The sequence below is a fragment of the Vespa velutina genome, chromosome 1 (genome assembly GCF_912470025.1).
Source record: "Vespa velutina chromosome 1, iVesVel2.1, whole genome shotgun sequence".
NCBI lineage: Eukaryota > Metazoa > Arthropoda > Insecta > Hymenoptera > Vespidae > Vespa > Vespa velutina.
This window is the reverse complement of record NC_062188.1, coordinates 8,635,611-8,657,614: the sequence shown is the minus strand read 5'-3', so window position 1 is coordinate 8,657,614 and position 22,004 is coordinate 8,635,611. Positions and strand designations below refer to the sequence as shown.

The following is a 22,004-nucleotide window of genomic DNA, read 5'->3' as shown; positions in this document are numbered from 1 at the left end:
GGCATAATGTCCTTCCGCAAACTCTCAATACTGCTATTGAACGAGAAATATTTCAGAATTGAGACCATTAAATTTTTAACAAATTTATATACAACCATCGTGATCGATTCATATTTCGCCCGTGCAACATACCCGAATCGGTTATCATAATTTTTGTATATAAATAACAGTTTATACATTATCCGTGACTTGTTCGTCATTGTAATCGTATGCTCAGACAATATTCAGACACAAAACGACCACGGCACAGTTGTATATAAATAGACCTTAAATCTGCTAAAAACATCTGTTTCATCTTTAAGCGTTCTTCGCATCTGGTCAATAGACTGATGACGATCTCTGTACCTTGTTTTATATAAAAAGAAGTATAATTAGGTGACAGAGAATGTATTTAGAATGTAACTTACTTATCAATCACTTACTTATTCGTAAGTTGTTGCATATATGTTGCATATTTCAAATACCTTTATAATATATTTGAACAGTTATATTTTTCTTTATAAAACAGAACATAATATTGTAGTTTACAAAAAAATTGGTATAAAAATTATTTATAATAAATTGTTTATAATAAATTTTTTATAACGAATCATTGAATATATAAATACTTGTATAAATAATATCCAAATGTATATAGATTAAGTGGGCTCAATTTATATAAAATTCATTATAAAAATTATATATAACATAACACATAATTTATTATTAATTATTAAGCAATTATTGTGAGACAGAAAGAGCAAAGCTACATAACATTTACTATGTGCTGTAATGCATACCGCTTTGTTTATTTCGAGTGTTTAAGCCAGCTAGAAGAAAAACTATAATGTCGTTGGTAGTATCAACAGACCAGTTAGTTATATTGGTACAATGCATATCGTTAAAATGAACAATAATGAAACCGCAAGGGCAATGTGGTTTTGTTATGTCTGTGTGTGGTGACAATGGTTAAAACCGACAAAAAAGTAATAAATAAAAAGATATTGAGAGAAGCGCATGAGAAAAACATTTGAGAGTAGTTGACTAGAGAGATGACTAGAGAGATTGACTAGAAAGATATTGAAAGAAGGGCATAGTGTAATTGTGATCTGTAGTGGTATTTTATTTTCTTATTTGTATAATCGTTTATTTCATTAAATGTAACATCTTAAATATAGCATCATTAGCTTTAAAAATTATTCTTTTTTTCTTTCTTCTTTTTATTCTACACTATTGTAAGATGTAATGAAAACTTCGTACGCGCGCGCACATGTGTGTCCGTGTGTTGAGCAATAGATAGTATATTTTTCTATGAGTCGAGATAAGGATTAGGCTACTTCTTTTCCTTCATTATTGATAATGTTGTAGAAGATATGCGTTAGTTTTTAGGTAGATTTTTGACAGAAGCAAAGTTGTTTGTCATTGATGCGATCAGATTGTCATTGAAGCAATGTTGTTAGAATCCTCAGTGTTGTTAGAATAATCTATGTTGTATAAAATAATTAGCCAATCTCGGATTCCTAATTATAACATTGAAATTGAGCTGCGGCGATCTCGTATTTCCTGAATTTGTCTTTGATGCGTTAATGAGAGGAGAGAGAGAGAGAGAGAGAGAGAGAGAGAGAGAGAGAGAGAGAGAGAGAAGAATGAGACAGAAACTGACGACAATAAGAGCGAGAATATTAGATGTAATAGTAGAGAGATGTGAAAGACAGGGAGATTGATTAACTGCGTGATCTATGAAAATAAAGGCATTAAAGTAAAATAACTATGCTTTATTATGTAATGAATCCTAATTTAAGATCATTACAATATGATACGAAAGGATAAACAACCAGTATTTCAATATTTTCAGGGAACTCTGCTCCATAATAGCTATACTCGTCTTACCCGTCCAGTTTGTATGCGCTAATCGTGACTTTCACCAAGCATGGTCAACTTCTCCGCCACGAACCACGCAGTCCACATTATCAATCAATCCGTTCCTACACTACTTAAGTTTACTACATACTACTTCAATCGATTATTCATAAATAAACAGAAACATAAATCGTGCAGTTCACTAAACACGGCAATGTCAAATAGTAGGGGTCTTTATCGAAACAGGCAGGTAGAAATAAGAGCCGCATGTGGTTCACGGACCGTCGGTTGACCACCTCTGTTGTAGAGGATCGAATTTCTTGTGCCTTATGGCCCGTTGCGCACTGTCGACTAGTCACCGGTGACTTAGTCGATGAAAGATCAAAAACTAGGCAACTCGTTGTTAATGTCTTAGGGGCTATCAATTAGTCAAAATTTGAATGCTCATTATTATATCTGGACTTAAAAATTGACTCATCGATCCGTTAGAAAATCTAAGATTGGATAGATGAATCTAATCATTCGAAAAACACTAAAATAAGGAACAACAAAATCATCTACAAAACAGAAGATAAAGATTTTTTACACGAGATCATCTTTTAAAATTTCCGAGAAATATTTTTTTGCGAATATTATGTCTAAAAAATAAATAAATTTTACATATTGTTTAGAAACAAAAGTATGAAAAACCTTTCTCTTTCGAATGATCCATTAATCATCAAAATCAAACAAAAATTGCGACCAGGAGAATTTATGGAGTCAATTTTCGTAGCGATTTCATGTACGCATATTTGTATCGTTACACTATCTTATATCGAAAAAATGATGCGAGTTGCGTCTAATTTTTAATTATCAAATTATTTCGAAAAAACAAATAACTTATAGATTTGTAAAAAATTATTCCTATGATAAATAAATTTAATTAAATATATATTATTAATTATACTCAATCAGTGATAATTATCATTTAGAATAATAATGTTATATTGTATATTATTTATATATATTATATTTAATTGTTACTATTTTTTTTCTTTCGGAACTAACGAATACATTTCTTTAGTCCTCTCGCATGTTATTTCTTTTAGGCTATCTTAGACACATTTGCCTTTTTATATTGTCTGCTATTTTGGACTCACTATGTTCATACGTACTTTGCTGTTATTCAAAAATATGTTATTCAGTTATTTATACATGGATACATAGAAATTCATTATTATCCCGATCTAATCCGTAAAATGATCTTTGTGAAAGAAGTTATGTCCTGACGTATGATGAAGACATGATCAAATCTTAATTACGGCCTGATTGACATAAACTAATGTAAAACCAAAAATGATGAATAGCATTAAATGCCTTTAGAAATCACAAAACTTTTTTGTTATATTTTTTTTAATACTTCTTAAGAATCGTTGTAAAATAAATTTATTGGTTTTGTAGATTGCATCGCGTTTCGAATGTACCCAGAAAAATATCCTGCGACGGAAAATTGAACGGACAACGCGGACTCAGTTATTCGGGATCCTATTCACGCAGCCAAGATAGAGATCGGATAAAACCTCTAAACTTGTCATGTGAACTTGGCATTTGATTCAGTGTACTTCATTGATTGCTGCGATCAGCGAATCGCTCGTGTCTTGTTCGTTTTTTCGTGGTCGCCGCGATGAAGTACAAACGAGCTCATATACTCTCTTGAACCCAATAGCTGACGACAGTATACAACAGGCCTATAGCGCCGAAAAGGCGTCGTGTTTCCCACACGATTCAATTTTTTCATCGTATGTCTACTCTCCTCATAACTTTTATATGTATTTCTCCTTTGCTTGCTTGAACAATTGAACATCGGCTGGCCAGAATCAATGCTATATTTATTGATAAAACAACTTAATCATCTGAATACCATCATTACGATATATGCATCACTGGAGTCCAATCAAATATTAATAATAATTAATAATATCTTTCCTCATGGAACAAAAAGTTATTATTTACTACTCCGAGTATGATTTTGCTTACAGATCTAATACTAAACGATTCGGTTCAATATAATATCCGTTTGTTTCTCTAATTAGCGTCTCCTCTATATATTTTTCCAGTGTTAAATTTTCAATTGCTTGCTTTTCTTGTGGTGAAAGTTGATGTGATGGATTTGTCACATCATCAACTTCTAGATCTTGATGATTATCTATTGTTTCATTTTCTGTTCCACATCCACCCTTTCAGATATGGTTAACATGTCGTTTGACAATTCGATCATTAGAAAGACAAATTTAATATTGACGATTTGATATTTTTCTTACAATATATCACGAGTCTTGACGATCTTGTCACCATTCGTTTTGTCCTTATTTCGTTTGTCTTACGAAATAACGCCATTAAAAATGTATGGTCTGTCTGTAGGATGAAGGAACGAACCCAAAGAAATTGATGAAAAACTCAACTACTGATATTAATGCAAAAGCCTCTTTCTCGAACTATGAATAATTTCTCTGGATATCAGTGTGGCTTTACGCCGATATGTGATATACTACGTGTTTTCGACCATTGTTGGCATGATGCAATAGGATTCCATCGATACCCGTAAATGATGCATCAGCCGCCACTACCAAAGTTTTTGATGGATCAAAATGTTTCAAAACTAACGGGCTTAACATTAGTTTTGCTTAGGCAACAAAAGATATGTCTTCTCCCATTTCCATAGCGCATCCTTCCGGATGAGTTCTTTGAGAGTCTGCTTCAATTGTATAAATTTGCTCTAATGATTGATCATTTTTAGAAACGTTTTTCGGAAATGGCATTTCAATCACCTGAATTTACATTTATCGATGTTCGAATGAAAACTACAATCTGTGAGACGCTGCAACAATTTTCCCATTTGTATATTGTATTCTTTAAAGATTGATCCCATGACGTAAAAATCATTCAGATAAGTAAAAACCATCAAGTTCAATTAATGTTCGGTCCATGCATATCTAGAAAATTGCTGCGGTTGTTTTTATATCAAATAATAATCTCTTACATCGAAACAAAATTTTTGTTGGAACGAAGATGACTATGTCTCGATGTTTCTCTGCTATCTAAATAAGTATCACTTAGATAATATTGTCAAACAATGATTTTCATTGAGTGTGAATGTACTTTCAATATTTGGTAAAGAATATTTATCATATCTCAGAGTCGGATTATAATGAGTGTTGACAATTCTAAGATATTTATCGATTCAATAACATCTAATGGCTGAGGATATTTTTGCTTTTCTTCTAGAAATGTTTCCATCGCATATATTTACAAGGTAATTGCATTGGTTTTATATTGTCAGACGAGATAAAGTTTTGCTTCAAAACCTACCTAATCCTTTCGCGAACAGCGTTTTTGAGACTCTTTGTGCAACTTTTTTACATAATCGCACGAATCTTACCAACGTATCTCGAGGTTAATCATTTTTTATATGTTAATTTTTTAAATTAATACTGACTGCTCTCGATTATACCGCGAAACATCAAGTTCATAAACTGCATTAAGTTTTATGAGATTGATTTTATCGCGATTTCCAACATAAATGTCAATCCTTCCCTTACAACTGAGGATTTTAATATAAATTTTAAATTTGCCAATTATCTCGGAAGATTTTTTCTCCTCCGACATAAAGAATGAGTTCACTAGGTTGGAGAATAGATCTAGGTAAACGTGTCTGTTCGCTTTTATCAATAACGATGATGTCAGACTTAGTGTATCTTTTTTTCTAATATTTTAATATTATCAACGAAGGATTTTCTAACGTTTTAATATTTTCACATATATTAAAATAAGTGCTTATAATTCTAATTTGATATCATTTAAAGAAGCATTTTCATTTTTCTCTAGTAACGCAATTCGTTTCAGTTTCTCGTGATCATTAGAACAACAAATCGACTATAATAAAAACATAATTCTTAAGTTATCCTCTGTAAATTTTGTATGACCAAATTCGGTGGTATGTCTATTAATACAGTCGATATAAACAGAGATCGGAATCGATTTATCACATCAGAGATTTAGGACTTCTATTTGCTTTTGCGTGATCGGAATACTATCGTTGAAAAATGAATTTAATTTTTCTATTTCTTTTTGACACATTTTCGCCGGTTTGTCCGATGCAATGTGGTCAACTAAACAATCGAATTACACTAGGCCGAGCTTGTCGATTGATTATAACGCGCATACATATTTCCACTGGTAATACTTTCGCTTCGGTTAAAACATGTATTCATGAAGGTGTAACCATTTACTGAAAGGTCTGATAACGTCATCGGTTACATACATATACTTTTTTATGAGGCTACTTAATTGAGTATATAAATCCGAATACGAAGCTATATGCTTATTCAGCTCTTCCCTCAATGATTGACGTACTTGCAGTTTTAGTTTAAGAGACTTTTAATTGTTTTAATTAACTGTCCAATTTCGGCGGATGCCATGATGTATTAACTAATTATTCGGGTTTTATGTTATAAATGAAATTATGATAATAAAGAACAAATATTTTATATTTGTAGATATATACCGTGAGTTTCGCTAGTTGGACTAACACTAATTCGTGCTGTCCGATACAGAAACTAAAATCCAAACGAATGTATTGTTACCGATCATATACACAGTCCCTAACAAGAAGCTATATCTATAAGAAGAAATCCATCCCTGCCATTATTAACCGAATGGTAAATATCGTTTTATCAATCGAATGAACACTAAATCACTTAAGCCAGTATCCATTCGATATTTCTTTGAATCAAAAATTCACTTTCAATGTGTTCTAACGAATTTCATTCTTATTAAAAGATATCGTCTTGAAATATTTTCATTGAGACAATCATTCTTTGTACATCAACTGCACCTCCATATTTATTCCTATTTGAAAATAGTAATTTGTATCTGAAAATAGTAATTTGTGTATGTATGGAAGAGAAAAAAATGAAAAACGAAATAAGCGGCCTCTCGATTTTCAACAGTTGGGAAATATCTCTCAAAATTTCTTCCGTACGGGATCAGAATGGATGAAGAGTAAGATAGTACCAAATCGAGAAATGAATAAAGGGAAAGAAAAGGGACGCTAGAAAGTCCCTGAGAAATTACCGAAAGTGTTTTATGCTCTCTCTCTCTCTCTCTCTCTCTCTCTCTTTCTCTCTCTCTTTCTCTCTCTTGCATCCACGTACCATGGTATTCCGTTTGGCACGTCAATGCTTTCAGACGATAAAGTGCTTTTCTTTACGAAGCCACCATCCGTCGCACAAGCGTGGCCAATCAGGCGACAATGGATCGTAAATTCAAGCCAATCAGAAAGGAAGCCAAGACGTGACCGTGACCATGGTGCGATATTGCTTATGAATTATTTAAACGGGTGGAACAACAAAATCTCTCTTTTTCATCTTCATTTTAATTTTACTCTGTCGATGTTTTTTGATACACACAAAATCACTAACACACTTGCAATCGTTAGAACAATTATCTATCGCTTACTTCTCCATTTTGAAAGTCACAATTCTATTCGCAGAAATAGAAGGATTCCACTTGGAAGTAGCTAACTTGTAAATAGCCCTTCGCAGCGTGGAAATCCATTGGGAAGTCCTCGATGTCGAGGAAGGCGCCACAAAATGGCTTTGAAGCGGTCCGCGTATTTAACACTCATCGATCGAGTGTTTCCAATAATTCGGACATTTATGGGCAAAGCCGACGAACTACGCAATTAACTGGAAAGCTTCAACTTCGATAATCGACAACATCCTTTTAGGTTCCCAGCGTAGTAGCCACAGTGTCCCGGCTGATTCCAAAGTCCGTAACCAATTTCTGCTGTGTGAGAAGGAAAACACATGCTTCAATTATTGTACTTTGCCTGATAAAAATTCTTATAAAGGTGTTCCGAGTTTTCAAAACAAAAGTCTACTCAAAGACGATTATATACTTTGATTTAATGTTTGAACGATCAACTTTTTGAGCTTTATATCATTAATATCACAGTTCATATCACTAATATCACAGTATCATTAATATTACAGTTAAATTAAAATCGATATCTTATTAGTGAAACATCTTGCGAAACATCGTCCAATTTATTTTTTTATATATTCTATTGCTCTATATTATCGAACTGTTAAAACACAAAACTCAAGTATTTTTATTTATTTACAAGGAAACTCACGCTTATCATGATCGAGCAAAATTGTTATTTTATTCGTGCGAGAAGTTAAAAAGTTACTCGTTTCAAAAGAACATAAGCTTCATCATCCTTTCGAAAAGATTCCATGTTTCGTTGTTTCGTTCAAGATTCTTCAGTCCACATCGAATGGACCATTATTCAAATTGATATACATTGCTCGAGAAGCTGTTAGCCCCGCGTTGTTCAGTTTTTCTTTTTCTTTTCTAAACATTGCTCGTTCCTCGCTGTACTTTCTCTTCCATAATAGACAATAATAGAAAGAGGAGAGAGAGAGAAAGAGAGAAATGGAGACCAAATAAAGTTCATTGTTGAAACTACATACAATTCAGAAAACATTAAAAATCGCGTTCACAATTAAGACGTACATTTCCTTTCATATCCTATTCATATAAATTATCCGCTTTTCTCATCTACTAATATACAGACCGAAGAGGAACTTTACTCTCAACCTCTCGGGCCCTTTAAAGAGCTTCTATGTCTATTTCTTCTCTTTCACTCTTACATCGCACCATTACTGATGAGCTTCTTATTCCTCGCGCACATCTCTCATGTCGTCACGTTATCCCCACTTTTATCGCACTCACATTCATACGAGTGGTCTACTTTTGTATATATGTAAATATACATACGTACTCCCATTTAGACGAGACGTGCTCCATTTACACATACGAAAACACACACTGAGGATGTCTCATTAAGCTTAACAATCAATATTACTCTCGACCTTGGCCTTAGAAGGACGTTTTTAACATCTACATCTCATTGTTCAAAAAGTTACTATTACTTTTATAAGAAATTTATAATTTAAATTAACGAGTCTTACTCTCGAATATTTTTTTTAAAAAGATTATAATATCATCAAATCAAAATCTATGAAAATCAATAATTTTATATATAAAATCGTTTAATATTCTCGAATTAATATTACATCAGCATATAACTAAACGTTTTTTAATTTGTCATAAGATATCGAAAATAATATTTGTATATACATACGTACGAATAAGGGAAATTTTCTACGCGAGATCTGAAAACTCTTCTTTTTATTCTTGCCAGCTAGAAATCTATGTAGATATATACTTTTGTCAGCCAGCCGTCTACAGGAGAAACTTGGCAGTTGTTTTACGAACCAACGGATTTGTCCTGACGAGTCTTTTAACCCTATAGAATATTTTCACATGTAGCTTCCTTTTCGAATGTCGTCCGTCATTGTCTACGTTCATACCCAAAACGGAATAGGAATGACTATATGCGTTGAGAAGAAAATAGAAAGGTACGAAAAAGCGAACAAGACGGAGGTGGCAACAGAAAAGGAAAAGAGGAGGAAGAGGTTGGAACAGTCGAGCCGAGGGAAAAGAGAGAGAGAGAGAGAGAGAGAGAGAAAGAGAGAGAGAGAGAGAGAGAGAGAGAGAGAGAGAGAGAAGGGAGACACTTCTTGTGTGCGCAGTCCTCCGCACGAGACTGGAGTTTTACGCATGTTTAATCTGGAAATGGATCGTCCGAGCATGTGGCTCTATGAAGCAAGAGAGCGAAAGAGGAAAATAGAGAGGGAAATCCAGAAAAAGGGATGCTAGGGCTAATATGCAACGTATATACGCATTTCTCTCTTTCTCTTTTCTCGGAAACTGGACAGCGCTATGAGTCTTCTTGTTTTTGCTTCGACGCATTTGCTTTATCGACTTCTTTCTTTTTTTAATATTCCGACAAAATATCAGAACGAAAAGGAGAACAGTATTATGTATATATTTTACTCTGATATATACATATAAGATTGTAGATTTTATATATATATATATATATATATATATATATAAGACTGTACATACGTATATATACATATATATATTTTTTAAAGAATTCACTCATATTCGGTTTCATATAATATCTTCTCTCGTTTTTTTGCTGTTTTTTCTCCCTTTCATTCTCTGTACTTCTCGTGGCCCAAGCAATAGCTCGAAAAACAGTCCCGGCAGCTCCTTAATTTTACTCTTCAGCCTGGAAATCTTTTTCATTCACCGATGACGTTATTTTTGTGCTTCGACTTACGACATAGAATTTTATGAGAACATCAAGTGATTGCAGCTCGAAAATTATATGAAAATCAACATTCCTGTAATAATCTTACGATGAACAAAAATAAAAATATATAATAAATGGATATATTTTTTTTGAAGTTTATTGATATTTAGTATTTAGATGAAATTGATTTAGTGTGAACAAAGAAATGAATTTCTCCTCGATATTTAATCGATATTTTTTAATAACAACAAGATAGCTACGTATTAATTCTATTTAAAAATAAATTTTACAAAGTAAGATGATTTGAATATTTGTGTGAATGTCGTGAGAGTCAAGAATTATCTTTTATATAGACTGGTTAAAAAATGCTCGAGTTACGTGGAAAAAAAGAATAACAACCCTTTTAGGGCTTGTTTCTTAGAAGCGAAACTCGATATTGTTTCTTTCTCTCTATTTTCTGAGTGAGATTCAAAAATTGGATCGTTATTAACGGCTTGTATGCTTCCCACGCTAATATGGAATAAACACGCTCTTTTTTTTAGAAGGAAAACGATAAGAAAATTGTATCGAGCCACGAAAGAAATAAATTTAAAGGAAAAAATTTCCTTTAATTTCATCCCTTTCGACATTTATTTTCTCTAAATTGTTGGATATAAATCGCACTTGGAAAGGTTAATTTAACATTTATAATCTGGGTTCCCGTAGAAATAAAGGCACAACCCTAGATCGATATATCGCTTTTATAACAACTGGCCGCAGTCCGCTTATACATCATACTAATTATTTATATTTCACAAACCGCTACAGATGGTACCTGCTGCACATAGCATGTTCGCGGTATTTCACACTCACGATGGGGAGCGGTGCACAATGTGCGTACTATACCCGTTTCGATCGTACGGTCAATTAGTCTGTGGAATTTTCTAAGCCATAGGTAGACAACTGGTGATTCGAGCCCCTACTTGTCTGCTCTGGTAAAGTGGTAGAAAATGAATCCTCCTATTTGACACAGCTATTTCACGTAAACTGCATGGCTTTCATTTCAATCTCTTTTTACTTTTTGCTCTATGAACAATCATTATTTGAATTTAAATATTAAAAAGAAATCAAGAAAATACTGCTAGTAAAAAGAATCGATACACAAAACTTGTAACTGAAATTATTTCGAAAGTGACGTCATGTGATATGCAGCGTTTTTCCTTACAACCACTCATATAATACCTATATTTTACTTATCCGTATGTTATGCCGAGTAAGGTGTGAAAAGCTGCACACGGCTTTTGTTGCATGGAGTGATGGCTAGTAAACTTAAATAGTAGAGAACGAATTGATTAACGGTGAAGACCGTACGGCTCGCGGCGGAAACAAAGTTGCTCATCAATGTTTTAAGCAATATCTTCTTAAATTTTATTTAGAAATGAAGAACCATAAAGTAGACAATGAAACAAAAATGTAACAAAAGAGAAGCACGAAATACAATAACACAACTTATATATATATGACGATAATTTATGACGTCAAAAGAATAAATAATTATTTACCTACATTTTACATTTCCTCGTTCACATAGAACCAGAGAGAAATAGAGAGAAAGAGAGAGAACAAGAGTAGAGATTTCTACGTTGTGTTACCAGCGGCGATTAAATATCTACCGCGGGTCGCTTTAAAATTTAATTCACACTGCATAAATCAGCTGATTCGCGTGTTAGGATTTCCCGACACTTCATTTTCATGTCATTTTATACGTTGGGTACGACTGATTTATACGGACAAACTTACTAGCAATACGTATACTGCTTTTGAGAGTGAATGTTATTTGCAGAATTGCGCAAACGCAAATGTAAATCGTTTATTTCTAAACCGGTACTGGCAATTGCCATATTACGCATACATATATAAATATGTACCCAATTATCTACACACCGCGATGTTACATCTGGCAGTTCTAAAATCCATTATTGGAATATTAGTTTTTCTTACAGATACTATTCTAGGATTTTCAATTTTGATCTGTAGATATTATCTGTCTCGTCATATTTCTAACTCCACTATACTTTTTATCCACTTCATCAGAGTAATAGGAAAAGAGAGAGAGAGAGAGAGAGAGAGAGAGAAAGAATTGATATTTGTCTCTCTCTTCAAAAAGTACATTCAAAAATAGTTTAAATTACGTTAAATTTTTCCCTAATACACTTCTTTGCAATATCATACCACGTAAGAAGTTTAAGAAATGGCGAATTCGTAAAACGTAATCTCTTTTCGTAATTTATAAATAGAAACTAAAAATGAAAAAATAAAGAAAGAATATTACTGATCTGCATATTATCTGTCTTTGTCTTTCTCTTCCTCTTCGTGCTCTTCTAACCTCTCTTATTTTCTCTGCCTCTTTTTCTCTCTCTTATTTTCTCTGCTGTTCCTTTACTCTCTTCACGGATAGCTAAACCAACAGGGACGGTTTATTCCTTCACAGGAAAAGAGGTTACGCGGAAAACTTGGCGCGGATGTTACGAGCCATTAACGGTATCGTGTTTCCTCGAAGCCGGAAATCAAAGGGCGAGGCATTAAAGGCAACGAGGGAGGGTTCGAGCTCTTACCGTCTATGTGTGAGTGACGAGAAACCTTCGAAAATCATTCTTAAGTTTATTGAGCGACGTCGCTTTACGTATGACTAATGTTTGATCGAAACGATGCTTCCTGATAAAAGATCACACCCTTACACAATATATACAATCGAGTTTCTTCGCACGTGTCATATATTTACAGTGATACGATTCGTTATACTTACTACTCGATCTCGAATAAACCATTCGATTTTTACTTAGTGAAAATTGAAAAAATGAAGTTAAAATAAATTCGTATTTTTATAATTAATGAAATACTCTTTTAATCGAAGAAACAACCGATACGTGCTAATTTTCCTGTTTAAGTAATACGCGATTTAAGAAGCAAATGAGTTAAACTGCGCTGAACAGATGCTGCAGCACAACTCTATCAACTTAATTCGCGGACACGATAACCGGAACTTTCTCGGCAGAGTGTTGGAATACGTCTTCATAAACCGTAAACGGTAAACTTTGCTAAATCAAGATTTAAAAGTGAGCAATTTTTCCCTCCGCCCTTTTTACCTTCTCCTATTCCTCTCACACTGTGCAAAGAGTTTCCTTGTTCCTGGAGAGCTTACGAACTTTTTTAATGAATGCTTTTAAATTCAACTGAACATAAATTTGTCGGAAATATTAATACGACGCTACGGTTTTTTACAAGATAGACATAAAGATGGAAAGAGTAATGAAAGATTATAATAACTTTCTCTTTCTCCGTTTTTTCTTTTTCTAATCGTTTCTCGGATCTTTTCGATACGACGAGTATCATGCAAAGATAATTTTCTTTTCTTCTTCCCATAGCCTTCAAATTTTTCTCGCTTACAAGATGCACGCGCGGCAATCTAAAGTCGAGAGATAATTGAAAAATATAGCTATAGCTCTGTAGGAGAGTGTGAGAAAGACGCGCGTGTCAGTATAGAAACGAAGAAGAGATACAGAAAAGGAAATGCGAATGAAAACTCCTTTTCGAAGGGGGGATGCGAATGTCTCTGTGATGTTGTTACTACTGCTGTTGCTAGTAGGATGAGAAGGTGAAAGAAGAAGTGGAAAAGCGACGGATAAGGCAGACGGTTTGTATTTCAAATTTAAAAGCATTCGACAATGGACGCTTCTGGTATTGTTGATTCACTCGGGAAGGAAAGAAAGAGGAAAGAGAGATAGATAGGTAGATAGATAGAGAGAGAGAAAGAGAGAGAGAGAGAGAGAGAGAGAGAGAGAGTGAGTGAAAGAAATGAAGAAAGAAAGAAATGTGCGGAGTTCGGAGGATCTGGTATGCGGATTCGCCAACTAGGAGGATTGAAGAAAAGGAAAAAGGGTGGTGACAAGAAGGAAAAAGAGAAAACCAAGGGTAGCCGGAGTTCTGTAAGGGAATGTAGACAATTTCCGCAGGACTTAGTGGCTTCGGACTCTCCAAATAAATTATTCCACGGATGAGAGACATTACTTATTTTTCATTGTTTTCGAGTGTTCAGAAAATCTTGAGATACAAATCCTTGTTTTGATACATGTGAGAGAAAAATGAATTATAAATAAAACTGGACGCTTTATGTTTAACAAAATTAGTTTTTTTTACATTTATTATGGAATTATAATATTGGGCTTTATATAGTGAAAAAAATAATCGAAAAGAAAAACGAATAATGTTCATTAAGGATTAATTAGTATTTATGGTTCACTGAAAATCACGGAAGTGAGGATGTGTTTTTATCGAATAGATTTTATATCGATAAGCAATGATCTGGAAAACTATAATGAATTGATAAACTTCAATTGTTAGATCCCGAACAAAGAAAAAATATAACCACAAGAGGAATTTGAACATTTATTCCCTCTTGATTAATTAATCAATTAATGAATAATTGATTAATTGAATTAAAAGCAAGAAAAATGCGGAAATAAGAAGAGGATCTCTTCGTAAGCGATAAGTCGTGATAAGTGATAGACAAGTAGACACCGGAATTACTTCGGAGATCAGAGGAGAATTCAGAAAACAGATTGAAAAATAGAGGAAGTGAAAAAGATGATTTTCAAGAAAGATATTTCTGCAACATCAAACGTTACTGGAGTGGTTGTTGTTATTGGAAACGCATACAAAATGCGGTTTTTAGGGATATCCCAATTCGTTCGATACTCATCCACATTAACCGATTTTCTAGCATATTTCTAAAAAAGTATGCAACTGCTGACTCAAGACTCTATACTGCTGAACATTAATAAAAGTCGATTACCAAAAGTCGATTATTTCGTAGATATCAATTCCACAAGACTATTATAATTTAATGATGAAACGTGGAAAGCGTCCAACGTACTTTCGCCACACGAATCGATCTTTCCAAGTCTATTTATCACAATATGACGTGCTTCAGTTCTATCTCTCTCCCTTACTTTTCTATTTTTTTCCTCCATTTCATGAGAAAATCTGTTTTATCAACAATGAACAACATAGCGGGCCATTCAAATTTAGAGATGCAATTTGTTTTCGCGAAAGCATCGTTTTCGTTCCTCATAAATCGAAAATGTTAATGAGGCTCAGATGCCTCCATTATCATACGCGTAAAATCCCACAGGGCGTTAGATCCATTCTGCGATCAGATAACACCAACGTTCCGTTCAGCGTTCTCATCCTTGATGATACATAATTTAAAAAAAAAAATCTAGTTAAAAACTGACCATCAGCTCCGAGCCAGTATAATTTCAAAAATTTCGATCACATCTTTGATTTTCGATGAAATAAACAATTAATATCTCAAGTTAGTGAAAAAATTGGATCATTTCATTGAATAATGAAATATTTGCTCATCTCTACAATTTAAATTCTATACAAAACAAATCAACAATGATATCGTTTGTAAGAATAATTTAATTTCGAATTAAAATTTAATTATAAAGAGATATTTACATAGATATGTACACATCCTCTAACTAGGTAAAAAACACGGATCTCATATTGAAAAGATGATTCTTTTAGCGAGAGAATATGCTCGGTTTCGACTGATTTAACCACTTCCAGTACCAACGCCGAGATTAAACGGAACGTAAATGAGGATGCGCGGGCTACAAGCTCTGCGATTCGTGCATTTTTTAATCAGGACTCAGCCCGATTAAGCGCAATCTGACGGCCATTCTGATCACCCATCAGCATTGTTCCGCCGTAGGCGCTTACGCAGCACGTTGCGAAATCATTGTCTCGACCAAATAGAGAGAAGCGCTACCACATCGATTCACAAAATCGCTCTTCTGTGAACTACCGTTGATTTTCCGAAATACGTTCGCTTTTCTTGTTGCCTACATAATATATGATCATCGTTCGTTACGTTTAAGAGATGCTAATCTCTTTCATTTTATTGATATAGATTTGCTAATTATCTTAAGATGACAATGTAATCTGTAAAGTTTCTTTGAGTTCGAACTTAACTTACTTTTGGTAATTTAGAGTTTTGCGAAAAGAACTATATAACCTCAATATATCACACTCACTCTACTGTTTCCTCACCCTTTCTCAGATTTAAACAATACGAGATTACTTCACAGTTCTGATCTATCCGAGAAGCTTCAGCAGAACTCAGATAGCTTCTTTCGATCCTTTGTTATATTTTTTTTGGTACGTGCAATACAAAACGATGGGGCTTTCAAGAATCGCATGAAAGTGTTCATTACCGCAAGCAAAATGAGTGATCCGCTAATTAATATAACAAAATTCACTAGTCGACAAAAGACGACGATAATAACATAAGAATACTTTTAACTGCTTTTATTTTATCTACAAATGACCTATGTCTCATTCTTTTTTTAATCATCTTTCGTCTTCTCTTTCTTCTTTATCCTTTCTCTTTTTTAAACGAGAAAGAAGAAAGAGAGAGAGAGAGAGAGAGAGAGAGAGAGAGAGAGACAGAGAGAAAGAGAAAGAAAGAGAAAGAGAAAGAGAAACCAGAATAATAGAATTTTAATACAACGCATATTATTTCTTTATAAAGCACTATAATATATTCCCTTCTGTTATCAAGAAAGCTTTAGTATATCTATCTGTCTGTCTGTGTATTTGTTTCTTACTCTCCTCTCTCCCTCTCTTCTCTTTTCTCCACCCATTCCTTTAGCAATTTGCATTAGCTGAGCAAATTACGCAAAATTTATGTGGACTTGGATATAACATGAGCCCCATGAACTACCGGTTAGTATGTATTCGTGGTGTACTTTCCTAGACAATACTTACATTCCTTATATACTTATATGCTATCGTGGACAGCTAATGTTCGCAATTATATTTCTCTGTTTCTCGCCAGCTCAGTTTCTGTCTTATGATATTATCTTCACGGAATCATATCTCTGATTTTCCTCTTGAATATTCTTTTCTTCTGATCTTTTTCTTTTGAATATACAGAAAAAAGAGTCATATTTGCCAAAAACAACAACTCATCTTTACTACAATTACTTTGAATTTTTGAAAATAATGATGCATAACATCTTGCTTTTTATTTGTTCATGTAAAAAAGAATTTATAATATAAACGCATACATTTTTTTATTTAATTCATTTAGTTTGTTATCCAATATATTTTCTGAATCCTTATATGATCATATAGAAATAAATTTCAATTTAAATTGTTTTAAGATAATCAAAATTGCAATATACACTCTTACAAAATTTTTCACACACACAATCCTACCCTCTAGTTCTTTTTTTCTCTTCCGTTTTCAATTCTTTCTCTCTGGTAAAGTAATAATTTTGCGCAATGCAACGGGCCACACCATATGTAATACGTAGACGAATGCAATATTTATCTATCAGTTTGATCAATTAGCTCGCAGCGTGATCTTTCAATTATATCGAAACGAGAGAGTCGGGTCGAACATGGAAAATTAATTACTCTCACGACACACATTTAACGTTGGATTCGTGCACAAGAAAGCGTGTGGAACAGTGGCGAGAAGGTAATAGAGATTCAACAATTTTTTTCATACCAACCGTGTTCCGAACGAACGATTACGGATAGCCGATGCATCGTTCGTCTTCCTTCTATAGAACGTTCCTGATCCAACTTGAATACATTGTAGACACATTTACACACACATACACAGCTCTTTTATCTCAACCCATTTCATATTTCTCTATCTTATCGCACGACCTTAAGTGATCGTTAGTCGTGACAAGCTAATGATCCCCTAATTAGTGCGTAATAGGATACGAGAAACGAGAGTGTTGCAACTCGTACGGATCAACGTGCTGCTCTTAACGATCTCATATTGTTTGCGATTAGGTATTATCTTTCTATTTCCGTTCTATTAAGTCGCCATGCATACGTACTTTTACTTTAGAGCTATATTAAAAGATGAGATCCAACTTTCAACATACTGCAAATCGTCAAAATCGTTCGAGGATGCAGGTCGATGTAGAGATAGATTGTTAGAAACTTTATAACAGGTGCTCCAGTTGTAAATTACGTCTCTTCGCTTGTCCAATATTTTCGAGGTGAAAGGATATATACATAAAGAGTAGTTGAGTATTGATGAGTTTTAATGATAATTTTAATTCGTACACGAGAGATTTTCCTTTGTGACCGGTTATTAAAGTCATTGAATTCACGATAAACAAAATTATTGAAACTTTTCGATTAAATGATTATCGGATAATGATGTCATGAACTGACCTTTTTTCCATCTAGCTCGTGATTACCCTGCGCCAGCACTTTGTCTACACTTGCAGGATCTGCAAACGTGATGAATCCGAAACCTCTGTAACAAAAGAGATGAAAATGTTATCTTCAAGATTACAAAATGTATATTTCAATATTACTGTGAGTTATCGATATCACGTACAATTTACGAGGATAATAAATAAAATATCATTAATGCAAGATATTAAAAATAATTAAAAAATCATATATATTTTTTGATAAAGTGAAATAATTGGAAGAGAAAAACAATTACGCTTTAACGTTTGCGAGTAAAGTGATTTGTCAGGACAAAACTGCAAGTAAATAAAACTAAATTGTGGAGAATGGATAATTTCGACAGTGACTCTATCAACAATGTGACATGTCGGTTTTTATAATTCTACTCAAATTTTCTTTTTCCATGCTCAATGATATTCTTGTTGCTGGAAAGAAACGATAACGTATCCTTTAGGCTAGAGATAGGCAACTTCTCTTCCTCATGTCACATAGTCTCCAGCATCAATCAATCTGTTTCCCATTACTTATCTAAGTTCACTAACTATCACTCTAGGCGAATATCCATAAATAGACAGAAACAAAAGCTGTATATCTAACTAGACGCGGCAAGGACAAGTAACAGGAATCATCTTCTCCTACCTTACTGGAACAAGAAAGCAGAGGTGTGATTTTTGAAAAAATGTTATTTTTTTTTGCAAAAATTATGTCTAAAAATGATTAATTTTCAAGAATAATATTTTAAGGTATGTAACAGCCTATTCTGAAAATCGGGAACGATAATCTCGTTTAAAGAATTCTTATCTTTCGAATGAGACCTTGGTTGCCAAAATCGAATAAAAATTATGACCATGAAAATTCATAGCATAAATCTTTGTAAACACATAGAAAGAGAAACCTTTAAATACTTAAGACACACTTTGTCTTTTTTTTTTGTTCAATTAATCAATCTAAGGCTTCGTCTTCATTGGATGTTGATCGCGAAGACAAAATCGCGTGACCAATAAATACTACAGAAAACAAACAAAGCACATTCTATGGAATCTAAATTCGATGCGATAATGATATGTTTGTTCGTCACAATGTTGAAATACGACACGTTAATGTGACAAAGATAATATTACAGAGATCTATGCGAAATCATTCTGATTGACACCGATATTGCACTAATTATACTGTCGGAAACTCGAGCATTACAAATATCATATCAACAAAGTAACGGTTATATATGTATCCTTTTCCTTCAAAACGAAGAAACTAAATTGTGTCTTTCGTTCCCATAATTTCCACTGTGGATTTATGGTAATGTGCTGTGAAGTAGATCGTCATTTTATTATTTACGTCTATATAGACAGTTTTTTCACTATGTGCATTATCGCTTCCGAGACAAATAGTTCGATAGAGATCAGTAACTACGGCGAAGTATACGAAAGATACTAGTAGTATCGGGAAGAATACGGAAGTAAGTAGTATCAGTCGTATATGGACACGCTTCTTATTGTCGAATGACATTCGACCAAAATGAGACCTAATACGAGTCGCTGGGATAAGTATATCTTATATGTACATTTATAAGGTATTTCTTTCCGTTATTCGTTGTGAATTTATCTCGCCTTTCTTATAAAGCTAATTGTATATATATATATATATATATATATATATATATATATATATATATATATTTTGTCACTTTCATTATTAGCATACAATTTCTTTCTAACAACATCTTAGTTCCTTGAAAACTAACACATATGATATTCGTGCAGGTTCCATTTTAAATTTATGGAGAACGAGATAGGAAAATGCAAGACTCAACGGGTATATAAGACTATTTCTGGTAACATAGTGGCCCTTTTTCATATCCGGTGCAGTGGAACTCGCGTGTGCATACAGATTCGCGCTCGCGCAAACGAATGTTTCCCTACAGCGAGATAAGTCGAGCGAATCGAGTACGATGAAAGTGGTGGGAGAGTTTGAGGAGATGAAGAAGGAGAAGTAGGAGGACCGAAGTCGCAGCGCTTAAGTGAAACAAATATCGGTCGGCAAACGGGTCCATAAATTTAACGCAGGACAGCGTGTATACAGATATATTAAAAGACAGTTTGCGGAGCAAGGAAAGGAGGCAAGTACATATATGTGCATTTATGTAGATGTGTATGTATTTGAGTGTGTATGTGAGTATTCAGCGTTGCAGGCCGATAGAGTGGCGGCACAACGAAGAACGAGCGCAAAGCGGTTTGCATTTTTCATGCCAGGGCTGCCTCGGCAGTTATTGAAAATATTTACATGTTATTTATGGGGCACACATGCTTTAGGAAACGAACATGCCAATCCCGCCTCTCGGACCTTTCTTCCTTGCTATCGGCTTCTATTTGCCGTTTTCCTTTTTTCTTTCTCACTTTTTCCTCGTCTTACGTCCTCCATCTCCTTCTTCTTCAGTTTTTCTTTCTTTTCCTCTCTTTTTTCTATCATCACAAGAAATATTCACTCGTTCGTGCTCGACAATCGCCTGGAGTATTCAATGAAATATTTTCTCCCATACTCTAGTCTTTAAATCTTCGTTCGAATCACTATGATGTACATCTACCATCATAGAAAGATAGAAAGATGATCAGAAAAGAAAGAAAGTAGAGAAAGAAAGCAGGAATAAAATTTGTGGAATTTATTAGTCACTCCTAGATAGTTTTGTTCCTTCTAATATTCCGTGATTTTAATTTGGGCAATTTGTCCCCAACGCTTACTAAAACGAACAATATAGTAAGCACTTTCACAAAGTTTGATGTAACATTTCTATAGACATAAGAAAAAGCGCAATTAAGTATTTGCGCGCGACGATCTAAACTGAAATTTGTTTCGGTGTCAGGGAAGTTTTTACAGCCGAATGACCGGTAAGATATGTGTAGGACGTTTAACCGCTACTGGTCGATAAAGTATTAATTGACTTACAGCAGACGTCAATACGTACGGTTACCTTATTGAAGAGAATGGATAATTTGCTTTACTGTAGGATCATATAAAAGAGCTCTAGATAGATATTTAGTAAAAATAAACAAAATATGTATATTTCATTGAAATCAGTAACTATAACATCTGTAAAATAAATCCTCACCAACTATTCACTAACATGTGAGTAGTTTGCTATAACAAAAATAATAACTAACGTTCATTATGCAACGATATTCATAATATTGATAATTTTATCATCATAAAAGACACGGATTATCTCCGAGTCTTTCTGCTTACGCTCGCGTTATCATTAGCAATTAATCGCTAAGCAGATGTTACAATATAGATATTATAGAGAACTCGTCGTGCTCTACATAAACTCATGCATCGGATTGATAGGATTATACGGATACAATGTTTACTAAGAAAAAGTATCGAGTCTATCTTTGTCATAACATCTTCGCATTCACATTAGTCGAATGGTCCGATGAAATGCGTTGTGGAGAGACACGCATAATAGCGTGTTAATACTCGGTTAGTTTGTGACACGTATGAATTCAAAGAAGGTCACTTTTATTCAACAAGCTAGTATTTTACTCTCGTACTAAGTTATATGACTTTATCTATATATATCTGGTCGCCATGTAGGTGGCATTCTCAATTTGTAATGATAACACAAGGAGCGATGGCAAAGCATCTCTTAGCGAACTGGGCAACTTTCCTGTGCTCAATACATGAT

The 22,004-nt window shown here is 33.9% G+C and overlaps 1 protein-coding gene across 13 annotated transcripts in view; it reads right to left on the bottom strand.

Moving 5' to 3' along the window:
• The window catches only part of LOC124951706 (RNA-binding protein Musashi homolog Rbp6), a 596,819-nt gene that overhangs the window by 239,411 nt on the left and 335,404 nt on the right, over window positions 1-22,004 (bottom strand). For all 13 annotated transcript variants that reach the window (XR_007101704.1, XM_047500522.1, XM_047500531.1 and 10 more), the window contains one exon: window positions 18,299-18,383. Coding sequence is in view for 12 of the 13 variants with exons in the window: in XM_047500522.1 (XP_047356478.1) it covers window positions 18,299-18,383 (85 nt within the window). In the remaining variant the exon portion in view is untranslated. The remainder of the gene's footprint in view (window positions 1-18,298; window positions 18,384-22,004) is intronic.